This window comes from Pygocentrus nattereri, chromosome 1 (assembly GCF_015220715.1).
Source record: "Pygocentrus nattereri isolate fPygNat1 chromosome 1, fPygNat1.pri, whole genome shotgun sequence".
NCBI lineage: Eukaryota > Metazoa > Chordata > Actinopteri > Characiformes > Serrasalmidae > Pygocentrus > Pygocentrus nattereri.
The window spans coordinates 28130079-28154634 of NC_051211.1; the positions used below are offsets into that span (position 1 = coordinate 28130079).

General features: G+C 39.8%; 1 protein-coding gene across 2 annotated transcripts; it reads right to left on the bottom strand.

Moving 5' to 3' along the window:
• Positions 1–24418, bottom strand: creb3l2 (cAMP responsive element binding protein 3-like 2). Of its 2 annotated transcripts, none has more exons than XM_017710664.2 (12): positions 23868–24418; positions 7378–7597; positions 6513–6718; positions 4718–4802; positions 4373–4554; positions 3996–4142; positions 2613–2671; positions 2350–2418; positions 1985–2084; positions 1419–1542; positions 997–1240; positions 1–704 (listed from the first exon to the last, which is right to left on the bottom strand). In XM_017710664.2, the coding sequence occupies exons 1-12, from the start codon at positions 23964–23966 to the stop codon at positions 632–634; spliced, it is 1608 nt and encodes a 535-aa protein (XP_017566153.1). In that variant the 5' UTR covers positions 23967–24418; the 3' UTR covers positions 1–631. The 2 variants fall into 2 exon arrangements, with proteins under 2 accessions (XP_017566153.1, XP_017566152.1); XM_017710663.2 differs by having other exon boundaries at positions 7369–7597.
• Positions 24419–24556: the final 138 nt, after the last annotated feature.

The window sequence follows — 24556 nt, forward strand, 5'->3', positions numbered from 1 at the left end:
TGGAGCTCTTAATATGTTTATTGTGGAAAATAATATCACAATAATGATAAAATACGATTGATCATGCAGCCCAACCCGTCTCAGTGCAAAATATCGTTAAGTTAAAGAACTTCTGTGTTTTGGATAGTATTTAGATACTATCATCCAACCTTCAAAGGTGGCACACAGTAAAAGCTGTTTAGAGTCTGTATTATTCCAAATGTAAAAAATTAATATTTCATGCTTTGACTTTCAGTTTCTTAGTATATAGTGACTGTGTGAGAAAGTGAAAGAAGATATTTTCTATATGAATACAGACCCTCCTGTTTTGTGGTATACTGCCATTAATACAGTCTAAAGAAACACCTCTCTCAGTAGCATGGGAAAAATAGCCAAAAACACAATGGAAACACTAATAGCTATGTACAGTATATAAAAGAGGAGAAAAAACACTAAAACAGAAGAATATGCATAAAATATAGTATCAAACTCCAATGTCCATTGGTAGGAAGGAATACAAATGTCTCTTTTGCTTTTTTTTTCCTAAAAAAGAAAGAAAAATATGTATTTGGAACAATACTTAAAGTAGGTCTATAAATACAGAAAAGGCTGGGGTCTGAATGGAGCTGGGCTTGAGGAGGACCAGCCAGCCTCATGATGGTTCATTCACTGTCCTCTCCAGCTCAATGACTTTTGGGCTCTCATTTGACTGCTGCTCCACTGACCTGCGTAAGGACATGAAGACATTAAAACTGAGTTAGATGGCCATGCTAGACATTGCATTAGATAAGAATTACAAGATGAATAACAACTGATTTTTATACCTAGATTTATTTATTTGACTGTTTGAGATAATAAAAACAATTTGCCGTTATATTAATCACTTGACTATTTAAAAACAGATTTTTGGGAGCTGCCTGGTCATGTTAAGTTTCAACTAATGCTGTAATTTTAATTTTGCTTTGAACACGTGTTAATTAGCAAAGACAAGAAGAGTTCAAGATGCTTTAACATTACCTGTGTGCGTGCAGGTCTATGAGAAGGGGCTTTTGTGTGTTTGTTCCATTGTTCTGAATAAAAGGTGGGTGGAGTTCTGCCGCCTGCAACTCGGCCTGTTTGGGCCTGTGCTGCTGGTCCAGACGCCACGCTGCCATGACATTTACTTGAGTGTCCCATTCAGGATACTCTCCACCAAGTCCGGAGGGATGTAACTCATCACTCCCCCTTTGATCCTCATACACTAGCAAGGTCCTGGACTTCACTGTTAAATGAACACATTAGAATACATTAGCAAACAACTTTGTCAACTATTTTATGACTTTGCACATGTTAAAAAGGGGGGGAGTTTTGTGGCTTAATCTGCTTAAATTTGGCCACATGCAATAATATGTCTGTGTAAATTAGTAAGATCCTTACACTTGTGTGTTAAAATGTGATACCTGTAGTAGTGTAGGATTCTTGTATCGTGAGGTCTCTGGACAGGTCAGTTTTTGTGATGGATGAACAGGGACTCAGGCCCTGGTAAAAGCTGCCCAGGAACACAGCAAAACACAACACCACAACCTACAGAACAGAGTACAGGCATTCGTAACAGAACTAGACACATTCACAGGCACCTTAGCTTTGTTTCTCCAACCTCAAGTGTGTATTTATAAAAGTATAAACAGTTTATGACACCTGAATAAACTTTCGTTTAATGGATTGTACTGAAGTCCTTCATGTGCATGTGTTATGCTTTGTATAACTAAAATTATAATAGCCAAGTTAACTATAGTCAATGCTAATATTCACCTATAACAGCAATACCCCATTTCTGAGTAGTTTAATGCTATTATCAGTCAGAGAACCAATACTACTATCAGCAATTCTAAACTTACTTATTAGTTCAATTTAAGTTCTTACAATCCATACACTGCACCTGCTAAAATTAGATGTTGGATTCTTGGTTTCATTACTCTTTCACACAAACATAACTAAGTTGTGTGAGAGAGGCAGGTGTTCTTACCATGAGGCATGTGGAGGTCTGAGTGCTGGCCATTCTGCAAGAACGAGGGACCTTTCCTGCAACCACAGCCTGAAGAGAGTGCAGCTGCTGCAACAGAGACCTGAGCCAAAGTCAAAAAGAGTGAGAGAAATCACATCTCCTTATCTGAATTGTCCATTCAGCAGTTTTTGGAGCCCAAAGCAGAAAACCAATATGAAAGTACAATTACAACCATCCACTGCTACACTAAACAAGTTTTGATGGATATCTTTCGAGGTAGAAGTAAAACTGTGCAAATATTTGCCCAAAATATCAGATTAAAAAGTGAACTTTTTTCTTTTAAGTTGAGCTTAGTATGAAAAAAGAAGGATGCGTAGTTGTCTTACTTGTTGGTACTTTCTAGAGTCTCAACTTTCCTGCGCAACTCGCTGTTCTCATTAGAGCATGTCTCCACCCTGTGGACAGAAAGAGCACTGGTCATACCACACACTACTACACAGTTTCACTTATCAGACTATGAAAGAAACGCGAATCCTGTTGCAATTGGAAATGCAAGAAGTCCAAAGAGGGGATTATCTACAATTCTACAGGCTTGTGTGATCATACATACAAAATGATCATACAACATTCCACAGAATAGTAGACATACTTTTTCTCAAGGGCATCCATATACTCTTTCTTCTTTCTGCGGCTTTCCTGAGCAGAAATCTGAGAAGAAGAAATTTGACATTAAACATAATTCATTCATTATTAAAGTAACCTGAAACATTGATTTTTTTATGTTGTTAACACATGTACATATTAAACACAATTCATGATGTCATCATGTTATTTTCCATAGACATTAAAAATGCAATGCCTTTCTCTCCTATCAAACATCTTATGACTTTTGGATATGTCAGCAAATGGCAGCGTGTGGGGGGGAAAAAAACATCCTCTCTCATCTTCCCTACATATCATCAAGTGAAAGGTTAAGCAAGGCTCAAAGTTTCTGTATTAAACACATTGTGGGCTTCAATAACAGAATGTAGTGCCAAAGTAATATAATACTGATGTTTAGTACGATTAGAAGCCCTATAAAAAGGACTTCCTGCACTGAAACCCTGCTCTCTTCCACGCACAGCAAATACCTTAACCAAACATCACAAAAGAAACATAAAAATTGTATTCATTTTGTAGGCCTATACTGAAAATTAAAATATACACATATACTTATTTATTTTGTAGCCTGACTGATGTCATGAACAGTAAAAGCTGTTCAGGGACTCCAGACTGTTCTTAGACTGAAGCACCTATGCGAGTTCCGTGAAGTGCCACGATAGAGCAGCTAAGTGACTCCGTAACATGGTCTGGGGAGTTTTCCCCCCTGGCAGCTGTGGAACGGTGTGTGTGTGTTGTTTTGTTTATTGTGTATTTTGTTAATTCTATACAATGTCTTTTGTCTCTTGAGAAAGGCACTTTAGAAACGAAACATTTTTGTCATTCGGGTTTCACAGGCTACAGATTCTCAGGAAGGTAGCGGCATTAGCAGTCAAACAGCTGTCGATGCTTCGTGCTTCACAACAATGACACTTTTTGTTCAGCCTTATAGTCCACAAAAAACATGCGTGTTAATCTGATATAGGGAGCTATTAGTATTTCATTTTTATTTTGCTAAATAGTGAACAATGCTTTTGTAATTTTGTATTTTATAGCTTTCTGCTTTGGGGAGAAGATGAGCAGATTTCTGTTTACACAGGAAAGAAAAAACATACAAAAATACAATCAATAAAAGTAAAAAAAAAAGATCTGTACTTGTGGCATATCCAGACAGAGACACACAGTTTTAACAATAAAGTATCGCTTCTCATATTGTCATGATGATTTCCAGCAGCTCAACTGAACAGAGGTCCAAATGCTGCAAACCGGAAAATGTGTTATGATTTTTGATGATCACACTGATTCAAATCTCTATGCTCTAAATGTAGCGTGTCAGGATCAAAAGACAGAGAGGTGGCTTTGTTCAGAAACTAGCAGACATCTGTACACTCACTTTGTTCTTGATCTTTCTGCGGATCTTTTTGAGGGCCTTCTCCTCAGACTTGGACAGAGGCAGTTTAGTGGGGACAGGGTATCCCTCTGCAATCAGAGTTCGTCTTTCTTCCTCTGTCAGCAGGAGAGGCCCAGAGCCCTGCAGTTTCTGTCAGCAGAGAAGAAGCCACATAAAAGAGATGTGGCAGGGGAAGAACGACAGGGCAAGTGATAGGACAGAGAAAAAGAAAAAGGAAGAAAGATGACAAAGATAAGGGAAACAGAGAGAGAAGAGAGAGAGTAAAGATGGTGAGAGGATTCAGAAGCAAGAAAAAAATCATTAAAAGTTCACATCAAGCACGCAAGTGTGTGTGTGAGTGAGTAAATACTGATACTCACATGTGGAGCAGTAAGCAGGGGTGAGTTTGAGAGCGAGTTGGGGGCACGTGGTGCGACCTTAAGGACTGCAGGGGTCTGTGTGGGGCTGGCAGGGGGGCAGGGATGTACGGGGCTCTGACTGCCTTCTGTGTCACTGCCATGAGAACTTGGGGGAGTTGGGGGCATCTGGAGAGCTTCCAGTTCTGCACACAGACCACACACATTACTAGGATGAAAGCAGTCCATTAGATTATGCTGAGTGAGCATCAGAGTAGATTCCTGTTGTGGAATTTTTTACCAGCCTAATATAAAAAAATGGTTTGCCTAGGTTTAAAAGAAGTGTTCAAGGCTTTGCACAAACCTTACCTTTAGGAGAGAGATTGAGGAACTGATCCACCTCATGTGGCTCCAGCTTAATCTGTGGGCTAAAGCCCTCACCATCCTCCTTTATCTATAAGAGTCCACATAGAAAGCTTAGTGTAATTTTTGCCTTTTAATAATTATTATTATTATTATTGTTGTTGTACGGCTTTTTTCATACAATGCAGCTTAACCCATTCAACCATAGGGTTTGTAATTAGCAGATTGAAGAGCTAAAGCGTGGGCATACATACAATCCATTTTGAAGTGCTTCACAAAGGGAAACAAAAGGCAAAAAAGGCAAAGACTATGTCACTTTTGTCAGGTTTTATTTCAGGAACTTCCACCAAGCAGAACTTCCACCAAGTATTTCATGAGCTTAAAATCCAGCAAGGGATCTAATCTGAGAGACACTCTGTAATTTAGGTGCCAAATAATTTATAGCTTTAAGAATAAATAAAATAACTAAAAATTTAGAGGAAACTGGCAACCTGTGCAAAAAAGCAATAAAAGATGTTCTGCCTTTTACTACAAGTTAGTAAAATACTACACACAGATACACACATTATTAGTAAACTCCGTTTGACCTGTATTCAATTGAAAATGTTATGCCCTTTCTTTTTTGTACATATCCGTGCATTTCAAATTTAATGCATGCAACAGGATCCAGAAAAGACTGAACAGGAACATGTTTACCACTGTGTTCCATCTACTTTCCTTTCAACAGCACTTAGATAAACAATAGGACACTGAAGATACAAGCTGATCCAGTTTTAAAAGCAAAGGTTTTCAGTTGTGCAAACATATGGGGCCTTTGTCATATACTGAGCTCAATAAGACACACTTTTTCAATGGGAGGTCAGAGTAGCACCCACAGCCTGACTGTGCAGCCATGCTGTTGTAATATGCAAAATTTGGCTTGGTGTTGTCATGTTGAAATAAACAGACGTCCCTGAAAAAGACATATTGTGCTCAAAAATGTGTTCGTTGTCAACAGTGCTTTCACAGATGTACCCAATAATACTAATGGATTTTGAACTTTGACTACACTGGTAACAATCTGGATGGTCCTTCTCATCTTTGGGCTGGAGGACACAATGTCCTTTGTTTCCATAAACAATCTGAAAAGTGGACTCTTCAGACCACAATTTATGTCTGCACTGTACAAGCAGTGCTCATTAACAACTGTTTGTGAAAGTATTCTTGACCCCTTGTAGTGATATCTATTTATCTATCTAGCCATCACCTTTTCCTTTACAGAGAGTTCTTCAGAATCCCTGAAACTTTAAAATATTTAGCGCTGTTTAAGGTGAAATACCTAAAATCTTTGCAATCCCTGAGTGTGGAATTTTGTCAAAGTGGCTGCCTTGGCACATGCTCATTCATAAAGGACTAGGCTTTTCCTGGGAGCTCCTTTTATATGCAAGCTTGATTGCATCACCTATTTAACAACATTCCTGGTCTTAAATTACCCTTGTTCCAACAATGTTGCAGGCATCAATTTAAGGATGCACCTATCTTTACAATCTTTCCAAAAAAACTATTAAGTTCATAATACAAAACATTAAATATCCTGTTTCTGTACTGTTTTTTTTTTTTCAAATACAGGTAAAAGTAGATTTGTGAAATTTTTGTTTTCATCTGCATTTTACTTACAGTAAACTTACTTAGTTACTTACTTACAATTTACTACCAGTCTAGGCAAGTCTAGGCAAGAAAAGACAAAAACAAACCAAGATGTCAACTTCTTATCTATGGTTCTGATGTTTCTGAGGTGAAAGAATGCTTCTTTTTTTTTTACCTTGCCTACACTGGCCTGTGTGGTCTGAGGGAGGGTGTGTGTTAAAGCCGGTCCTGTGGATATGGTCTCTGGCTCGATGGAAGAGTCCTCAGGGGACAAACTGAGGGTCAGAGTGGGCAGTAGATTTGGAGACTCGCAAAGCAGAGGCTCCATCTTTAGCCGCTTCTCTTCCTGCTCAGCTGGCCACTCCTCACCGTCTGAGTCTCCTGAAGAGATGGACAAAGTGTTAGTCTCCGCAGTATTACACCACCACTGAATTCAAACGTTAACAATAGTAATAAATCCGAAAATCACCCAGAGGAAATTCACACAGACACAGGGAGAACCTGTAAACTTAACACAGAAAGGACACCTTGTGACTTGGCCAGGGAACTGAACCTAGGCCTTTTGTGCTGTGAAGCTACAATGCTACCCACCGCTATAGACAAATTGATGGATGGATATATGGATGGATGGATGGATAAAACAAAATAAAATCACAACATTTAGCAAATGATAAAGCACAAAATATGATAATCAAACAGGATCAACTGGTGTCTTCAGTTCCCAAAGGTCTATTAAGTGCTGTTAAAAGAAAAGATGTAACACAATGGTAAACATACTATATGTAATATTTACAAAAAATGTCAGTGTATATGCTTGTACAATTATAATTATATATTTCAATTATTAAACTGAAATTTGATTAATTTGGTTACATTGAATTTACTAATCATTACTTTGTTTTTTTAAATTAGCATTTCAAATACTGTCTCAACTTTTTTGGAATTGAAGTTTCAAACATAACTATTACAGTAGCATAGTACCATATGGCCCAACCCCTAGTTAGAGAAAGCTGCTTTTTTCCTGAGCTCACCAGACTTACTGCCTGTATCTCCAGGCAGGTGTGACATAGGAGACTGTGGGCGAGAGTCACCACTCAGGGAGTAGCTGTGTTCAGCCTGGATATGCGGCTGCACTGGAGATGGGGGGATCAGCTCCTCCTCAGTATCCATTGCTTCACCCCTCCCTGAAAGGAACGGGTCACTCAGCAGCTGGCCCAGTAACGCCTCCTGGGACAGGTCATCGAGGAGCTCAGTGAAGTGCTGCAACGATAAGATGGAAGATGAAGGTTAACAACCAGTGTTCAGATACGCATGCTGGGACAATACAGATGAGGTAAACTGCCTTAGGTGCAGCAGCAGAGACAATAACCTGTAGTTATTAATTAGTGTTTAAATTGCATCCTACATACTGGTGCAATCACAATTTGCACATTCTCTTGGCTCTCCCATTCCATCACCTGCAGGGCCCAGTCTAAGCAAAGCAATGACCAACTTTCCAGACAAACTCAAAATCCATCTGCTCTCACTCTTTCCAATCAGAAATTTCTTCCTAAGCTGTCTGGCTGGAGGGTAGATGCTCCCCCCTCCTCTTTTTTCTTGCCTCTTACGTCAACATACATAATCATCTGCTGCCTTGAATCGAGTCAAGACAAGCTGGGACACTTCCATCCACCAAAGCTGATTAAAACCCAGAGTTTTTACAGTCTGACTTTACTTGAGCTAATGCTTCTGTTCATTGTACATTTCTTCTCTACTTCTGCCATAGAATAACCTCAGTACTACCTAGTGCGTCACCTTTGCCAGCTTTACCATCCTTCACTAGTATTATTTTCTATCAACTTCCACTGTGACAAATGAAAATCCCAATACATTTCTCTGCTCTTTGATACCATTGTAAGACCTGATCTACATGATCCACAAATCCGTTACAGACAGGGGAAGGGAAGGACAAGACTAAATTCCTGAGTGGGGTTGAGTTTGGATAAACTGGTTTCCTGACAGACGACAGCACCTTACTGAATGCTGTTCTAAACCAAAACTTGAGCTAGTGAGTGATTCTGCATGACATGCTGAAATATTTTGTGAATGTACCATTTCATATCCCATGTATTGACTAAATATCAGGGAAATTATGATCAATATTTAGTATACTTAAATTTAGCCTGAAATAAATTGTTCACGTAAAGCCTTGTGACATTGAGTATTTGATTTAGGCATATGAAAGGATGAAAATGCAACTTCTACTATTTCCAGGAGAAACAAAGGATCCAATGGATCAGGATCAGGACCAAATTTAATGGACTGGGTATCAGCTATATTAAACCTAATCAAGTTCCCATCCTCTTTCTTGTTTTACTAACTTCACTGTTGTACAGTGACATAAACAGACATTACTCACAACCTGCAGCAGTGAGACAGCTTTTCAGAAGGAAGAAATCTGAATGTCTGCAATGTTTTACAGTATTTTTTCTTTTTTCTATTTTACAGTGAAACATGAAAAATATGAACTAATATGTAAAATATCTGCGGCATCATTGACCGTGTTTTAACTATGTTTTATTGGCACATGAAATGTCAGCAAGTGGCTGTCACGCATTGAGTCTTTATTCTGACACGTACTGTGAGCAGCATGCTGCTCACACATAGGAACATTATTAAATGGCAGTCAAGCATTACTTCAATTGTGTGGCTGTGTTATCTATGGAAACACAAAGATAGTATCAGAATCAGCTGTACTCATCTTAAGACAACTAGCTTTGGGTGACAAAAAATGGGTCAACGTAGTTCCAAGATAACGTCAAAAATGATTTGGTGATAATAGCATGACGATTTTTAAACTGTTTACTGCACTTACTACAGGGGAAACTATTAAGGATCCTGGAATAACAGATCTAGTCATTCACAAACAATTTTTTAAGCATTCTCTTTTTACCTTAAACTGATGAACACAGAGGGTTCACTGATTTCATTACAATCAAGGTATGTGTACATGGCCCTAAACTGCCAGAAGTACATCTGTAGATTCTGGACAAATGGGTCAGGATTCATTCGCAGCTGCCTCAGAACTGAGAGCAGGCCCTGCTTTCATAAAGAATGATCACTGGTCTTGGCCGCAATGATTAAGAAACATAGCAGGACACTTTCTGATCTATCATTAAGAGCCGGTGTGTCATATACAGTGTCTGAGAGATTCAAATACATAGCAGCTTGTGGGTGGATGGTGTGAAAGAGGTACAAAGACACAGAAGTTAACTGCTGTGTAATGCTGATGTACAGTAAACAATGGCAGACTGTTTGGTCCAGCTCAGGCCACAGGTCAAACAAAGCTCCATTCAAAGGCACAGGCCTTTGTGGGACCTAAAAAACTGGACCTGATGATGAATTTGATCCAGTGTAAGAGAAAACAGTGAGTTCTGGGTTCCATTGTCTCAATTGGTCAATACTATATTATTATAGCATTTCTATGGATATGTACTTTTCTGAGTATTCTATATTCATGATACATTTACTCATACCTAAGTATAACCATTTAAAACAAACATAATCTAGCTACAAACATCTTTTATGGCCCATCTGTAATGTCTTTTTTCTGTATCCTTGTATCAAGGTATCGGCACTGCCTCCAGTATCTGGTAGTATTTTAGATCAACAGGAGTTCTATACTCTAGCCTATTTATACTAGCCAAGAAAAAAATGATTGCTAATTCCTGTAAAAGTAAATGTAGGATTTTTGTGAAGTAAAACACTTTTTACTTGATTGTTTTTAATTCCTTTACCTGCAGTTACTATGGTGGCAAACGGGCATTTGACACACCACTTTTCAAAATCTGCACCAAACAAACCTGAACAGCGCACATTGTTCAGCAGTTCAACACTTTTTCCAGCACACATTGTTGTGAGCTACTGCAATTAACAAGAGACAAGTAATAAAATAGTGCTATGCATTAGATTTTGGTACATGGATCATGGAGCATATTTTTGGCCAGGCATCAGCGACTTGATCAGTTAAATTCAAATTGGTATTAAGTATGGGTACAGTAACCTTAATCAAGTGTTAATTCATAAATAAAATAATTAAGTTAAAGTACAGACTGCATTTGTCTGTCTGTCTGCCCTGCGATGGACTGGCGACCTGTCCAGGGTGTACCCTGCCTTCTGCCCGATAACCGCTGGGATAGGCGCCAGTACAACCTGGCAACCGCCAAACCCAGGCTAGTCCATCAGATTGTCAGATGGAGAAGTGTGATTCATCACTCCAGAGAACCTGTCTCCACTGCTCTAGAGTCCAGTGGTGGCACTTTACACCACTGCATTCGACATTTTGCATTGTGCTTAGTGATGTAAGGCTTGGATTCAGCTGCTTGGCCATGGAAACCCATTCCATGAAGCTCTCTACGCTGTTCATGAGCTAATCTGAAGGCCACATGAAGCTTGGAGGTCGGTAGTAATTGACTCTGTAGAAAGTTGACGACCTCTGCGCACTATGTGCCTCAGCATCTGCTGACCCCGCTCTGTCATTTTACGTGGCCGACCACTTTGTGGCTGAGTTGCTGTCGTTCCCAATCACTTCCACTTTGTTATAATACCACAGACAGTTGACTGTGGAATATTTAGTAGAGAGGAAATTTCACGACTGGACTTGTTGCACAGGTGGCGTCCTATCATGGTACCATGGTGGAACTGACTAAACTCCTGAGAGCGACCCATTCTTTCACTAATGTCTGTAGAAGCAGTCTGCAGGCCTAGGGGCTTGGTTTTATACATCTGTGGCCATGGAAGTGAATGGAACACCTGAGTTCAATTATTTGGATGGGGGAATGAATACTTTTGGCAATACAGTGCATCTTCCCCAAAACAACTTGAGTAGAAATACTAATCTAATCTAATACTAAAAATCTACTTAAGTACTCAGTACTGCAGTGGAACTTCTTAGTACATACAGCATTTACCAGCATAGGAACTGAAGTCTGTTTTTCTCTTTTTTGGGATTGTAAAATCCAAAACTCCAAAGTCAGAGATGTAACCAATTACAAAGCAGTACAAATATTTCCACCATCAAAACAAAGTGAAATTAAACACAAAAAATGGAATTAGTAACTAAACACAAATAACTAAAATGTAACAGAGTTAAAAGGTTCCTTTACCTAATTTAGTAGAAGTAATATAATCTGAAAATACGCAGCAGAGTAAAAATCCATCAATATTTTACTGAAGTACATGTACATGAGTAAGTGTAACTAGTTACTACCCACCTCTAAGTACGGTCATAAAGACCTCAGTAGCATAGCATGAAAGTCAGTTTTAGTCAGTGGCACCCCTGACTCTATAAGCGAGATCTCGAATCTCACATCTAGTCAATAAATCTAATATTTTTCATCTTAAGATTGTTGTGACCTTATTATAAGATTATGTTCCTTACTTTCAGACTTTTTATTAAATGATCTAGATGATTTTAGGGAGTCAAATCATCTCACTATATTAGAACATGTTTTTTATGACTGTAAGAAATATTCCTTGAAACAAGGCAAATTATCTGCCCATCACCTAAAACAAGTAAAAACTGATTTGAAATAAGTAATTTTTTATTAAGGTAACAATAATTCTCAAGATGCAAAAACACTAAATATATGAACTAGGTTTCAGACAATTTCACTTGCCAAGATACAATTTTTGCAGTGTTATGATTTTTTTGTCTCAGTTAATTTTTATTTTAATTCGGTTTTAGTTCATTTCATTCTGTTCTCTCAGTTCAGTACCTGGACTGCTTTGTTGTTTCTGATGCTCTTCATTCTTGAGCATTAGCATTTTATTTTAGACCCAAAGGGACCTAAAAATATAAGAATGCCAACTAGCAAACTTGAGTTCCTATACTGATACATTCTGGAAGTACTAAGAAATCCCACTGCAGTTCTGTAGAAAAGCTGTTGACCTGATACTTTTTAGTTGTTTTGTAGCAACTTTCACATCTACTTCAATAATTATTTTCTTCAAGTAATAAAGTTCTATTATTTGTTCACTGTTGATTGATCACTTTGATTACTATTATTTGTTTCTACAACGCTCTACCCACCAAGACAACCTTTAATCCTCCACAATCTTTGCCCTAATTTTTTTAGATCAGAAAAATCTTAAGCAATGAAAAAATATGCAGTTAAAAAACAAAGGTGAATAGAAATTGATGGAAAGATTGAAGAAGCAGTGGAAAGTGACTGGAGTGATGCATAAAAATGGCAAGAACTGAAACATGTGGGTTTAATTACAGGCTGAGTGAACTTTGTGGGGGAGAGAGAGAGTGAGGGAGAGCGACGTAAGCAGACAGACAGGCAGTTAGAGAAAAAAGCAAGAAAACTCTGCGCATGTACATCAAGACTAAGGCCCAATCCCATTTTACCCCTTGGCCCTACCACTTAGCCCTTACCCCTGCGATTTGCATGTTCACACTTAGAAGTGATTTTTGATGGGCAGGGTGAAGTGTTAAGGCTACAAGGCCCTCCAAACAAAGCTTTTTCAGACTCCAAACAGTGTAATAACAAAAGAAGAAAACCAGCAAGATGGCTGTGCAGGCAACCACAGAAACCCACACATTTGAAAATAAATAATTGTCACACCCCATCACTCTTCGAAGGCATGATGCCCTAAATTTCACTAAAGACCAGTAGTGAGGTTGCTGAACCACTCCTCTACCATGACTGCAGACTGGCAGGGTTGCCTATAGAGTACTGCCTTTTTTTATTTGAGGGCTGTTCCTCACTCGACGTGACACTTGAAAACAAGCTGTAGGGGTAAAAATAAGAAATGGGATTGAGCCCAAGTATCAAGTCAGATATTTTCTTGTCCCACTTTTTCCTGCTTTGTCATTTCTCACAGCACCAACTGCTCTCAAAAGCTGTTCTGTGTGCTCAGGCACATGCTGTCTTCAGTAAACTTATGGAAAACGTCTGGCCACGCTATAAAAGCATGTCATGTCATGTACTCTCTTAGGCTTGGCACCTACCTTACAGCAAAATGGTTCTCATCTGGTGATCACCTGAACATCACTCGCACGGCTTAACTCTGCACCATATGTAAACAGCAGATTTTTGAACAGATTAAGCAAACGCTCCGTGCCTCCCTGCCTACAGCATTTCAATCTTCCAACTTCTCTAGAAACATCTAACCGAGTTTACCAAATGTTAAGTAGAGACATCATAACTAGAAGCATCATACTGCATAAATACTCTACTGAGTATTTTTAGAGCTCATGTGAGGACGGACATGGACAAATATGGGAAATGTGTAGTCATATGACATAACACCATAATTTTTGGATCTTAATGAAGTGATAATTGTTAAAATGGCTGCTCATGTTTCGTAGCAACAGCACAGCTGACACAGTTGTACTGTGCACTCTTTCATTAATCTGCCCTGGGATGGGTCATGAATGAGATCTATCATTATGTGCCACGCTCATGGACATGCCGCAAAATAATTATGATGATTACACCCTAAACTGCCACTAACCCTTTGCAGAAATGAAAGAAGAGGAAGTTCAGAAATGGTGAAAGAATAAAATGTGCACCACTAAGTGCAGGTCCCTTCATAGCAGACTGAAAGGGGTTGTTCTACTGAAATGCTTCTTCAACCTTTGTCTCAAGAAAGCTGCTGGGCTACAGACTGGTGGGCTCTTAAAACTGCTGGTTCAACACATAGACAGCATAGAGGAGAGAAGGCTTCTTTGTTTGCCGTGTTTGAGTGACGGGGAATGCACAAGGAAATGTGTGTTTTTAAAGGAAAAGATCCTGAAACTTAACCCTCTCTGATTTCTTGCCCATCTGGAGAAGAAGATTTGTTACATGAGCAGGGCAAAGCCTTCAAGTATACATGTGTCTTTAGTAGGGTTGGACCGAAATGAACAGTCAAGTATTTTTTTGGTTATGTTTGTGTTCATTTCTCTATGCAGCATTCGCAAGCTTTATCTTTTAAGTCACAAAAAATTGTAAGCTAAAAAAATCTTATTGGCAATGGCAGTTACATTTAGTGCAAGGTAAATGTTTTTTTTTTTTTATTATAGCTATATTTTAATGCACCATAAATTCATGCTGAGAATCCTGTAGTCATTTGGTGCAAGTGAAGAAAAATTGTCTTTCGTTTTGGCAGTGTCAAGTGCAGCTGAGGTGGATCTGCTTCATCATTATTATTTGTTTCTTATGAAATATTACTCTTTTTAGGGGTGATTTCAAGAACAAGTAACACATATTCAAATCCTGTAACATGCTGCTTGGGCCAACCCTAGTCTTTTGTTATTGGTAGTCATGCAGTGTTGGTCTAATGAAATTCTGACAGCAGCTGGTGAAACCACCCACATATAACTGAGAGTGTATACACACTTAAGGAGGAAGCACAGTGGGGGGTAAAGAGGTTATCCATCTAGTAATGTAAGGGCAAGAAGAAAAATCAAGAGACACTGTGCCACAAAGAGTGCATAATAACACACATTCGCACACTCATGGAGCAAAGGTCTTACATCGCATGTGTGGATGTACCTTGGTCTTTAATCATCCTCTAAGCAGTCACACTGATATCCATCACATGTCCATTCCATTTGGAATTCAACCACTGACAACAACAGTTGGTCAACAAGAAATTGCATCATTCCTAACTCAGCTAGAGAGTTTGCCAACCCATTAGGCAGGCGTAAATAAAACCATTCAAAATGGCATTTTGGGTAGACCTTGTTTTGGTTGGATGGAATTACCGCTCAGGCACTATATTCATACAGTGTCAGCATTTGTCTTCACTCTGTGGCATCTCCAGCAGAGTAGATAACTATGAAGGGTGGTGATACAAAAGCCAAAGTTCGTTGAGAGTAATACTCATTTAGGAGACTGTAGAGCGCACAAAAGAATCTGCAAGCCAGATTCCCCTGGTTCCACTACTAAGACTGAGGTTGAGGATCTCCCTGACCTTCAGGATAGATTTTGGATGGAGGGGTCCATGAAGAAACTATTTATTTTGTTGCATTTACATACTAGATTGCTCTAGCAATTGAAATCAACGCCACCATGATTTTACTGGAGGTAAATGGTTAAATCCCTACATGGAGTCTAGTGAGATCCCAGTACTGGAAGGTGACACTAGATAGCAGACGATGGGCTTTCTGTTATCAGTAAGAACACCATGGGGTGATACCGTGGAATTGGGATTCTGAAGTTCAGCACGGTGAATCATCTTTCTAAAGCTCAATGGCTCAGGAATCAAAGTGCAGCAAAGGCTTATCTGCAGAGTGGAAGTCAAGGAGCGAGCGCACTGTCTGAGTGTATCAGTATCTGAGAGGATATGTCGTGACAAGAAGGCAGAGGACACTTCGCTGTGAGACAAATGACGTGTGCCAAACAAGGCCCTTGTCGCTGTTCATACAATTTTCTTGCCCTCTCAGCAGCAATTCTACACCGGCTCTAGTTCCATCAGCTGCCTCCACCCGTGCTCTCAGTCAGGATGTGCTGCTAATTTGGCTCTGTCCAGGAGCCTGGCCTAAAATATGAGTCATCGTGACCTTTATTTTACAAGTGTGTGTATGAGAGAAAAAAAACTCCAACTCATAGTTGTTTTTTGTGTGACAAGTCCTCATGTGCATCCCAGATCCAAGCAACCTCTCTGCTTCCCTTCCCCCCAGACACACACATACAAACAGTGGTGTAAAGTGCAAATAGGGTAACTGGGGTGGGGAAGGTTGCTGTATGACTTTAGACTGCCCAGGATACGGCTGTCTCAATAAACAAAATCACTCTCACTCCCTACATGCTTCTCAGAGGGACCCAAATGTAATGAAACCAGATTTGACATTTAGTCAACTGTTAGAAAGTAGTTCTGTAATGTCAGAATAATGAGCACCTCATTGGTACATTTTTGTTCTTCAGGTACCTTGAAAGTTGGTCTTTAAATGAGTTTTAAAGGAACAATACATTAAACTTCCCAAGGGAAAGGAGCATATTTGTATTTTTTCATTACTTAAAGGGAAGTTTTCAAAGTTTCGGATTAATATGATTGATAGACTGTAAGATAATTATTCAGGGTAGTGTGGTGGGAAATGATACATCATACAAAACCTTATAGGCTTGAATTTCTTTACCTTATTGGTGATAGGAACCATGGGTTGCTTAGTCTACATTGCAAATACAACCATTTTATTTACGATTCTCGTCTTCTGAAGTTTTATACGAACTGACTGAAAAAAAAGGTCTCTTTGAATACCTTTCCCTTACAATGCCTGACCTCTCTGTCATGAATGGACTTTAAACCTTTTTAAAACATTTTAATCCAGCTGTTCAATCACAGACACCCATTTCATGAAGCTCCTTCTGGGAATAACGCTGTGCTAAATGTTCCTACCAGAGGCAGTTTGGGACTCTGTAGTGAGTAATGCAACAGAGAATAGGCGATTTATCAGAACTCAAACCTGTGAGCAGTAGGTGTAGCTGAAACACCCGAACTCAGTAATTAGGAGGGGTATGCTCATATATTTAGCCATATAGTGTGCTTGTAACCATTTCATGTAAACTTTGTGAGTTTGTGTTAAATTCTTTGCACACCTGGTTCCTATCACTACCACTGTGACAACTTTCTCTATAATGACATTTACCAGATTACCCAGAATCAATACTTTTACAAGATACATTTTTAATTATGCAGAAGCTTTTTCAAAATCAGCGGAATCCTTTTTAATTTTTTAAGCCAAACTGTAAGTCGTATTTGTGTCTCACTATAAAACATAACAACCTCAACAAATGTTTAAACCATTTCAAAAAATGGCAACAGAATATGGTACTATTACATACACTTGAGGGCACTAACTAAGTGACTGCATTTATACCCATAAAAGTACAGTATAGTACCCTTTGTTTGTTGTGGGACCTATGAGGTTACATCTAAAACCTACAGTGTGGAGACCAACATGTGCATGGCAAACCAACCACAGCCTCAAGGGAGGGTATCTTTAGCCTCGTTGCAGACTATGAGGTCTCTCATTCAATCCTTAAAAACATTCAGCCATTCTTTCGGTGTGACAGAGATGTGTACTTTAATCAGACTATACCACATTGGACTGATATATTCCCGAATTCCTAGATGCAATGGGCATTTTTCTTCTACTGAACCAACAAGCACTGTAAAAAGTTGTGAGTTTCAAAAAAAGTGGTGCATTAATAAAGAAGTGTCAGCGCTAAAGGAGAAGAAAAAAATGTCACTTCACCCCTCAAAAAGACTAAACTTAAGGTCTAGTCCAAATAAGACTACATCCTTTAAACTGAGGCAACTGAGACAGAAAGACTGAAAGCTCAGACAGCTTCAGGGAAAGAGAACACTAGGACAGGAGACAGGAGGGGGAAAATGAGTTAGGGTAATGAGAGACTGTGAGAGTGAAGGGCCAAGCCTAGGCTCAGGTTACACCATACAAAGACCATCCAAACACCTCAAGCAGAGCCAAACGCCAAAATCATGTACACAGGGGAGCAAGGGAGAAAGTGTGCGTGTTTTAGACGGACACAGGCCCATTTGCAAAGCCTCCCAGAAGCCTGAGGCAGAGCAAGAACAGGCAAGGCTGTGTCCACCCAGCCCACGGAGAGGTGAGAAGAGAAAAGAGACAGCTCTGTGAGGAGAGGCCTGGCCTTAACCAAACATGCAGTCTGAGAAAGGCTTTGACTATAAGGCTGTCAGCAGTGCATTCCTTATACCCCTCTCACCCCAACTTATACACACACTCATATTATTATTTTGATCAGGAGGTTTTCTACTGAACAATCTATTACTGTAGTCCATGCGCCATCCAGTGCCTAATCATAAGCCCAAACTCACTAATGGTAATGACCTTTTAGAAGTGAAAAGTTCATTTTGTTTAAACGTCGATATTTTATTAGTTACAATGTACATACATTTGGTTTTATAAGAAAGCGCACGTCTTCAAACCAATATCTCATGATATATATTGTACTCAGGAAGAGCAGCATGTTTAGGAGACATTGGGACGACAGTAGTAAAATATCTGCATTTTGTTCAGTTTACTGCAACGGAAACCCAAAGGAAATATAGAACTGAGCAAGTTAGAGATCACCCTTAGAGCACTCATTTCATTTCCAGTCAAAACAGCCATTGAGTATAAGCATTTCATTTTTCTGGAGATCCTTCTGTGGAGAATCGGAGGAGTTTTTGAAATAAGTTAAGTGGTACTTTTTTAATTCCACAAACAGGGAAACGCCACCTCCGCATTTAACCCATCTGTGAAGTGAAACACCACATACACACTAGTGAACACACACACACAGGGACAGTGGGTCCCTCACTTGCCCAGAGCGGTGGGCAGCCCTATCCATGGCACCTGGGGAGTAGTTGGGGGTTAGGTGTCTTGCTCAAGGACACCTCAGTCATGAACTGTCAGTGCTGGGGATCAAACCAGCAACCTTCCGGTCTCAGGGCCAGTTCCCTAACCTCCAGCCCACGACTGCCCCAAGTCAAATAGTCAAATGAAAATAAGCAACTGATCAAAAAATATTCAATAATATTAAGAAAATGGGACTTTTAATGGGACCACCAAATCTATTACCATGAAATAAACAGTATTTATAGCTTTAATCTGTGAGAGACAGCAGAAAATGAAGCTCCACTCTTGCTCTACCGCTCAAAAATAACCACAGGTGTTTCTGTTCATTCCTCATTGTGAGAAGATAATTTACCACCACGGGTCTGAAAAGATGCACAGCTGTCAACAATATTACTGAGAAAGTGAAACAGAAAAAAAATTGCAGATCAAGCAAAGAAGCTGCTGACTCATTACTGAATGTGTTTGGGATTCAACCTCTAAGAGATGCAAAAAATATTTTCATATTTCTTTTTAAAAAAAAAGACAAGTCTCCCGAATAGAACGAAATCTGTAATAAAGGCAAAAAGTGAATTCATTAAATACCAAAATATTGATATTATAATTACTTGTTGAGACATCTGCGTAATTTTCTGTTAAATATGTTTTCAGTTTTTTTCCTGACATTGAAAAATAAACAACCTGTATGGAACAGACACTTTGACTGTGAATTATATTAAGGAGAACGTCCGCTAAACATGGTGTCTTTTCACTGAGAAAGTCCCAGCCTTCAAAAAAAGAGCCAATCAGCTCACTGGTTCTGCTGCGAGCCAAAAATATTATGTTGCTAGTGGGGAAGCTCCTCTTCTTTGTGAAAATCTGCAAAAGCACAGCAGCCAGAACAGCCAGAAAAATAATGGGGTTTTTTTGTATGTTATTGAGTCAAATGTTGCAAACTATTTATGAAGTTTTTCTCAGATATTATTAATGATTCAAAATATATTACTGGTAATTGAAATCAAAAGGTTATTTGACGCTCAGCTTCAAGTATTTTGGTCTCTCCCATTCAAAGAGTTGGGAATCTGGTCTTGCATGGCTGGAAATAACTGCCCGGTGGCATTGCAAAGATGGCTTCTGAATGAGCAGACATTCCTATAAGGAGTTCAGTATACATCAGCATGTTTCCATATCAGTGCATCCCTGATAATAAAATCCAGATGTAGTATGCATATATCTTTGTGTAATGAGAATAATGAGAAAGGCTAACTTTAATCTTAAATTTAATGACAAAATGTAACTTCGGCTTTTAAAAATTAAACATGGAGATGAAAATGGGAAGAAAAAAAAAAAAAAAAAAAAAAACTTTGTTGGTCCAGACACCGCAGGTAACTCCCATTCTGTGTTAAAAACATAAGTAAAGATATTTTAGTTTTAACAATCTTTTGTAATAATTGACAAATCAATTTAAAACATCAGGTAAAAAGCACTCAATCAATCTTTTAGTGAAAAAGTTGTTCAGAAATCTGCTTTTGATGCCTGCATTGGTTGAAACCACAACCATAGTTTCATCCACCGTAAAATCAGAGTCTCCGGGCTAGTTGCTTTTCTCACAGAGCACTGCAGTCTGGAATTAATTTTGTGCCAAAAGTTTCAAACAAAATAATAAAACTCACAAGCAAAATATTGAGCATCAATATGTGTTGCAAATACAAATAACGAGAGTAAAATCCGACTTTTTTCAAAAAGATTATTACTCATTTTCTTCACACTTCTTATATAAATGTTTTTGCTGTAACTTGGTTCTACTTGCTGATTTTGCTGAGATTATATATATATATATATATATATATATATATATATATATATATATATATATATATATATATATATATATATACACACACACACACACACACACACACACACTTTTTAACAGGGGGCAGGTCTTAGAAGAGGGAGTTCACCTTCACACTCTATTGGTCAACTGATTTGGAGTGACAGGTCTTCAGGTCTTCTGACCACATACCCACTCGGGATGAATCGCCCCCAGCATGGTGGAATGCACTGTACTGAGTGCTGCTGTGTGCGCAGCGTTTTAATGGCATATCTAACATTATGAGCAATGTTCATCATATTCCTTTACATTATTAATGTTACACAAGTTTATGGGTCCTGTGTCGACCTGGGTAAAATGGTACAACTAATATGAGGATTGAGAAACAAACTTTGTCATAAATGAATGACATCTTTCGAGTTCGCAGATGCTGGTGCAAATTAGCCTAATAGTGTCCTCTAGAGCTAACGAGGCTAGTCATGCTGATAATGGGATAAAATTGCTGAAATATATGAAGTTAGTTTACTGTATTACTGAGAGGACAGAGATCTGGAGCAGTAGCATGCTGAGATAGGAGGCCTGTTTCAGTGACCAACACAGGTATTCTGTGGGTAGAAACAACAAAAGACTGACAGAACAGCCTTGACATCACCCTCATAACGTATGGCCAACCATGACAAGTTGACTTGATTCCTATTGCAGTGATTAAACATTGCTGTGCCCATCTCACGGCAGCAGTAAGCTGTAGCTGGCAATATCAGTGCTGCACTATTTCCCTCAATGTAAGGAATAGCTGAAACTGTGCAAAGCTGTAGGTCTACAGAATCAAGGCTGATTGAAACAGCTGCAAAGCTCACCTTGTTCAGCTCTTTAGCGGACACTGCTAAGCAAGGTAGCACTAGTAGCTGAAAACATTTGACCTAATGTACTTCAATGTTACACAGGGTGACACAGGACACTGCTCATAAAGTTGGACATATCAGCATAATCCTCTCCAGCAATACTACACTCAGCCAAACCAGTAAGTAGAAACAAATTAAAGCAAAACTGGCAAAATAAGTAAGACATTTATATCAGAATGAGTAAAAAATGAATAATAATCTTCTTGAAAAGTTAAGTTTGATTTAACTCATTTGTATTTGTAACATATTTTGGACAATTTGATACTTAATATTTTGCTTGTGGATTTTATTATTGCATTTATAACCTGTGCACAAATTCCAGAGACAGGTACAATCCTCTGGGAGGTTGAATCTTCAGAGCTATCAAGGGCAATCTCCATTACAAGCCAACAACAGTGTGGAAATTCTAACTTGATCACGACTCCAAATCGGAAAAAAAAAGACCTCGAGTGTCAGCGTTTTTTTTTTCCGGCCCAGCAGCGTTTTCAATGTGATGACCTTAAGAATCCTTACTGCGACTAAAAAGCATTAAATAATAATAACAAAAAAATCCCACAGTTCTAGATACACTGTATTTAAAGGTTCTGACGAAGGTGATCTTGACTAACAAAATCACTGCTACACTATAATGGACGAGTAAGGCTGGATAGCTCTTTTTAAACTGTATCCTTCTCCCTGCTGGCACTGGAGTTGGCAGACTGTAACACTCTCCATAACTCCAGTATGTGGTCATGGACGTCCAAGGCAGCATAGCACATCTGGCCTCCAAAACAGGACTGAACAGAGCAGAGATAGTGACGAAGGCTAATGTGCTTTGCCAGGCTAAATGTTGCATTACTTCGCCAAATTTACTATGAGCAGTAAGAAATGCTAAGCACAGGCCTCTGCTGAAGCACTGCTCTCAGCAGCTCCCTAAACCCTGCCCCTAAAGAGAAAACATGCCTGAGGCTTACTCTTCTATGCATAGACGAGCAGTTCCTCCTCAGCCTGTGAAATCTGACATCAGATATATTATTTTTCCATATACCATTCTGTGCAAAGGTCTGGTGATACAGGTAAATTGTAAAAATATACTGTAATATATTATAAATGTACAAGAGGAGCCTGCGTACTAGTGCTTAACAGTCAAGAACAGCAAAATCCAGTGTTGAATGATCACAATGCTGAAAAGTGATAAATGATATCAAGTATGCAAGAGTACTGATATTATGCAAATAAATGCATGTATCAAGTACATCACTCTTAACGTTGAATGCACTTTGCGGTTAGCTGAACTGAAAGGTGTGCAACACTGGGCTGAAATATTTAGTTTTGACTGTAGATCCAAACCAAAACCTACTACTATAGAGACAGTGAGGCTGCTAAAAGTTTGTTGAATTGACTTTTGAATTTCTAACAGTTCATTTGGGAACTACATGTGTGTAGCAGCCCTATCAACAGCCCCAGTCCTTAGGACAGGAGTAGCTTAGTTCCCTGCATAACTGAGGCCGTAGCTCTCAGGCAAGGCTGCAGATGATAACAGCTGGCATTGTTGTGAGGAATTCCGAGTCAACAAACCCCAGGGACAGTGAGAGAGTGCGTAGGGAGGCATGGGAGGGAGGCTCCTCATGGAACGTGTATACGGAGAGCGTCGACCAGAAACAAAGAGCCTGTTCTGCTCTCATGTCGCAACATGAACCACTGGTTGGCTCTGAGGCATGCAAGGCTCTGTGGAGAGGCACCAAAGGAGTTACTTAGAGAGTCGTGCACTGAAAATTACACATGCTCGCATATGTGCTTGAAAAAATGAGCTTGCTGAAGTTTGATTTCTCCTGGATGCCGTTACCATAAGAAGCCTTTTGTCTCGTTTGGTTTCTCACTAGATATAAAGCTGTAACGTCACGAGGGCGAACTAAACTAGCTCAAAACTATCTGGAATGGACACCAGGCTCATTACCACTCTTTCGTTTCTCATCACTGATCCCATCCATTACTGCTTGAGGCCCTCCCCCTCACCCCCCTACAGCAAGTTCAAAAAGGTACTAACCTTATAGGTCATCTGTTTCGACTCCACAAGAACAGACGAGGCTTTTTAAAATAAGATAACCGAGATCGCCGTCCTCCTTTCTGTGTGATGTTCCACATGTTCACCCCTCTCCCACACTGCCAGCTCTCCCACACTGGATCCGCTGCACCGTTTGAACTTTATTCCACTGGACCCAGTGGAGCCCACAGCCCGGTCTGCTTCCCTAACGGCACTCAAACGTCTTTCACAACACCCAGCACCCTTTTAAAACGCGGTAACCAGGCAGTGTCATAACGACCCAGGTCGCTAAACCTGTTGAGGGAGCTGGCAGCATACCAGCTGAGTTTTGGCCTGCGTGCCTCAGAACCTTCCGAGAGCAGCTACCTTACGCCGTAACAGCGACTACAATGTTAACATGCACAGGGCGCAGACAACAAGCAGCTCCCTAAGCGCACACTTACCGTGCTGTACAGCACATTTTCGTTGTCGTAGGGCTCCGACAGCTCGCTGAGATTTCTGTCCCACTGTATAAACGGCTCACCGCTGTCCAGGACCTCCATCCCTCGGGCTGCCTCTGAGCGCAGACTGAGACGATTAACCACGACACAAAAGGCGAGCTGCAGTAAGGCGCAGGACGAAAGCCTTTCCTCTCAGCTGAAAGTTCATGCGATAAACTCGGAGGACTGCGCTGCAGCCAGTCAAGGCTCCCGGCGGCGAGGCCACTTCCCAGTTTCTGGGTGTCGACAAATCACGTTCGTCATGAGCTGGCCGCTGGCTACTTTCTCAGGAAATGTGGCTAAAACTCAAGATGGACTTTTCTCCGCTTCCTCGGGTCTGACGCCTCCTCTCAGACGATCAGGAATTTGGGGGGGTGGGGAAACAGCGGGAGGAACGAAACGAACTTATTTTCCAGGTCTTTGTTGTCGTTTTAATCAGACTCTCAGGAACAAATGCATTTGTTTTCCTCTTCTGAAAAAGGCTGATATTATAACACAGTTTATTAAGGCCGTCACAAAATTTGTTCTTTGCGTCCAAAACGCACACAACTGGAGACCTGCGGGTCCGCCCCATCAACTCTCTCTACACCAATCAGACGAGCGAGTCCACTTACAGCGCGATTACACGAGGCGCTGCGATGAAGACAGACAAG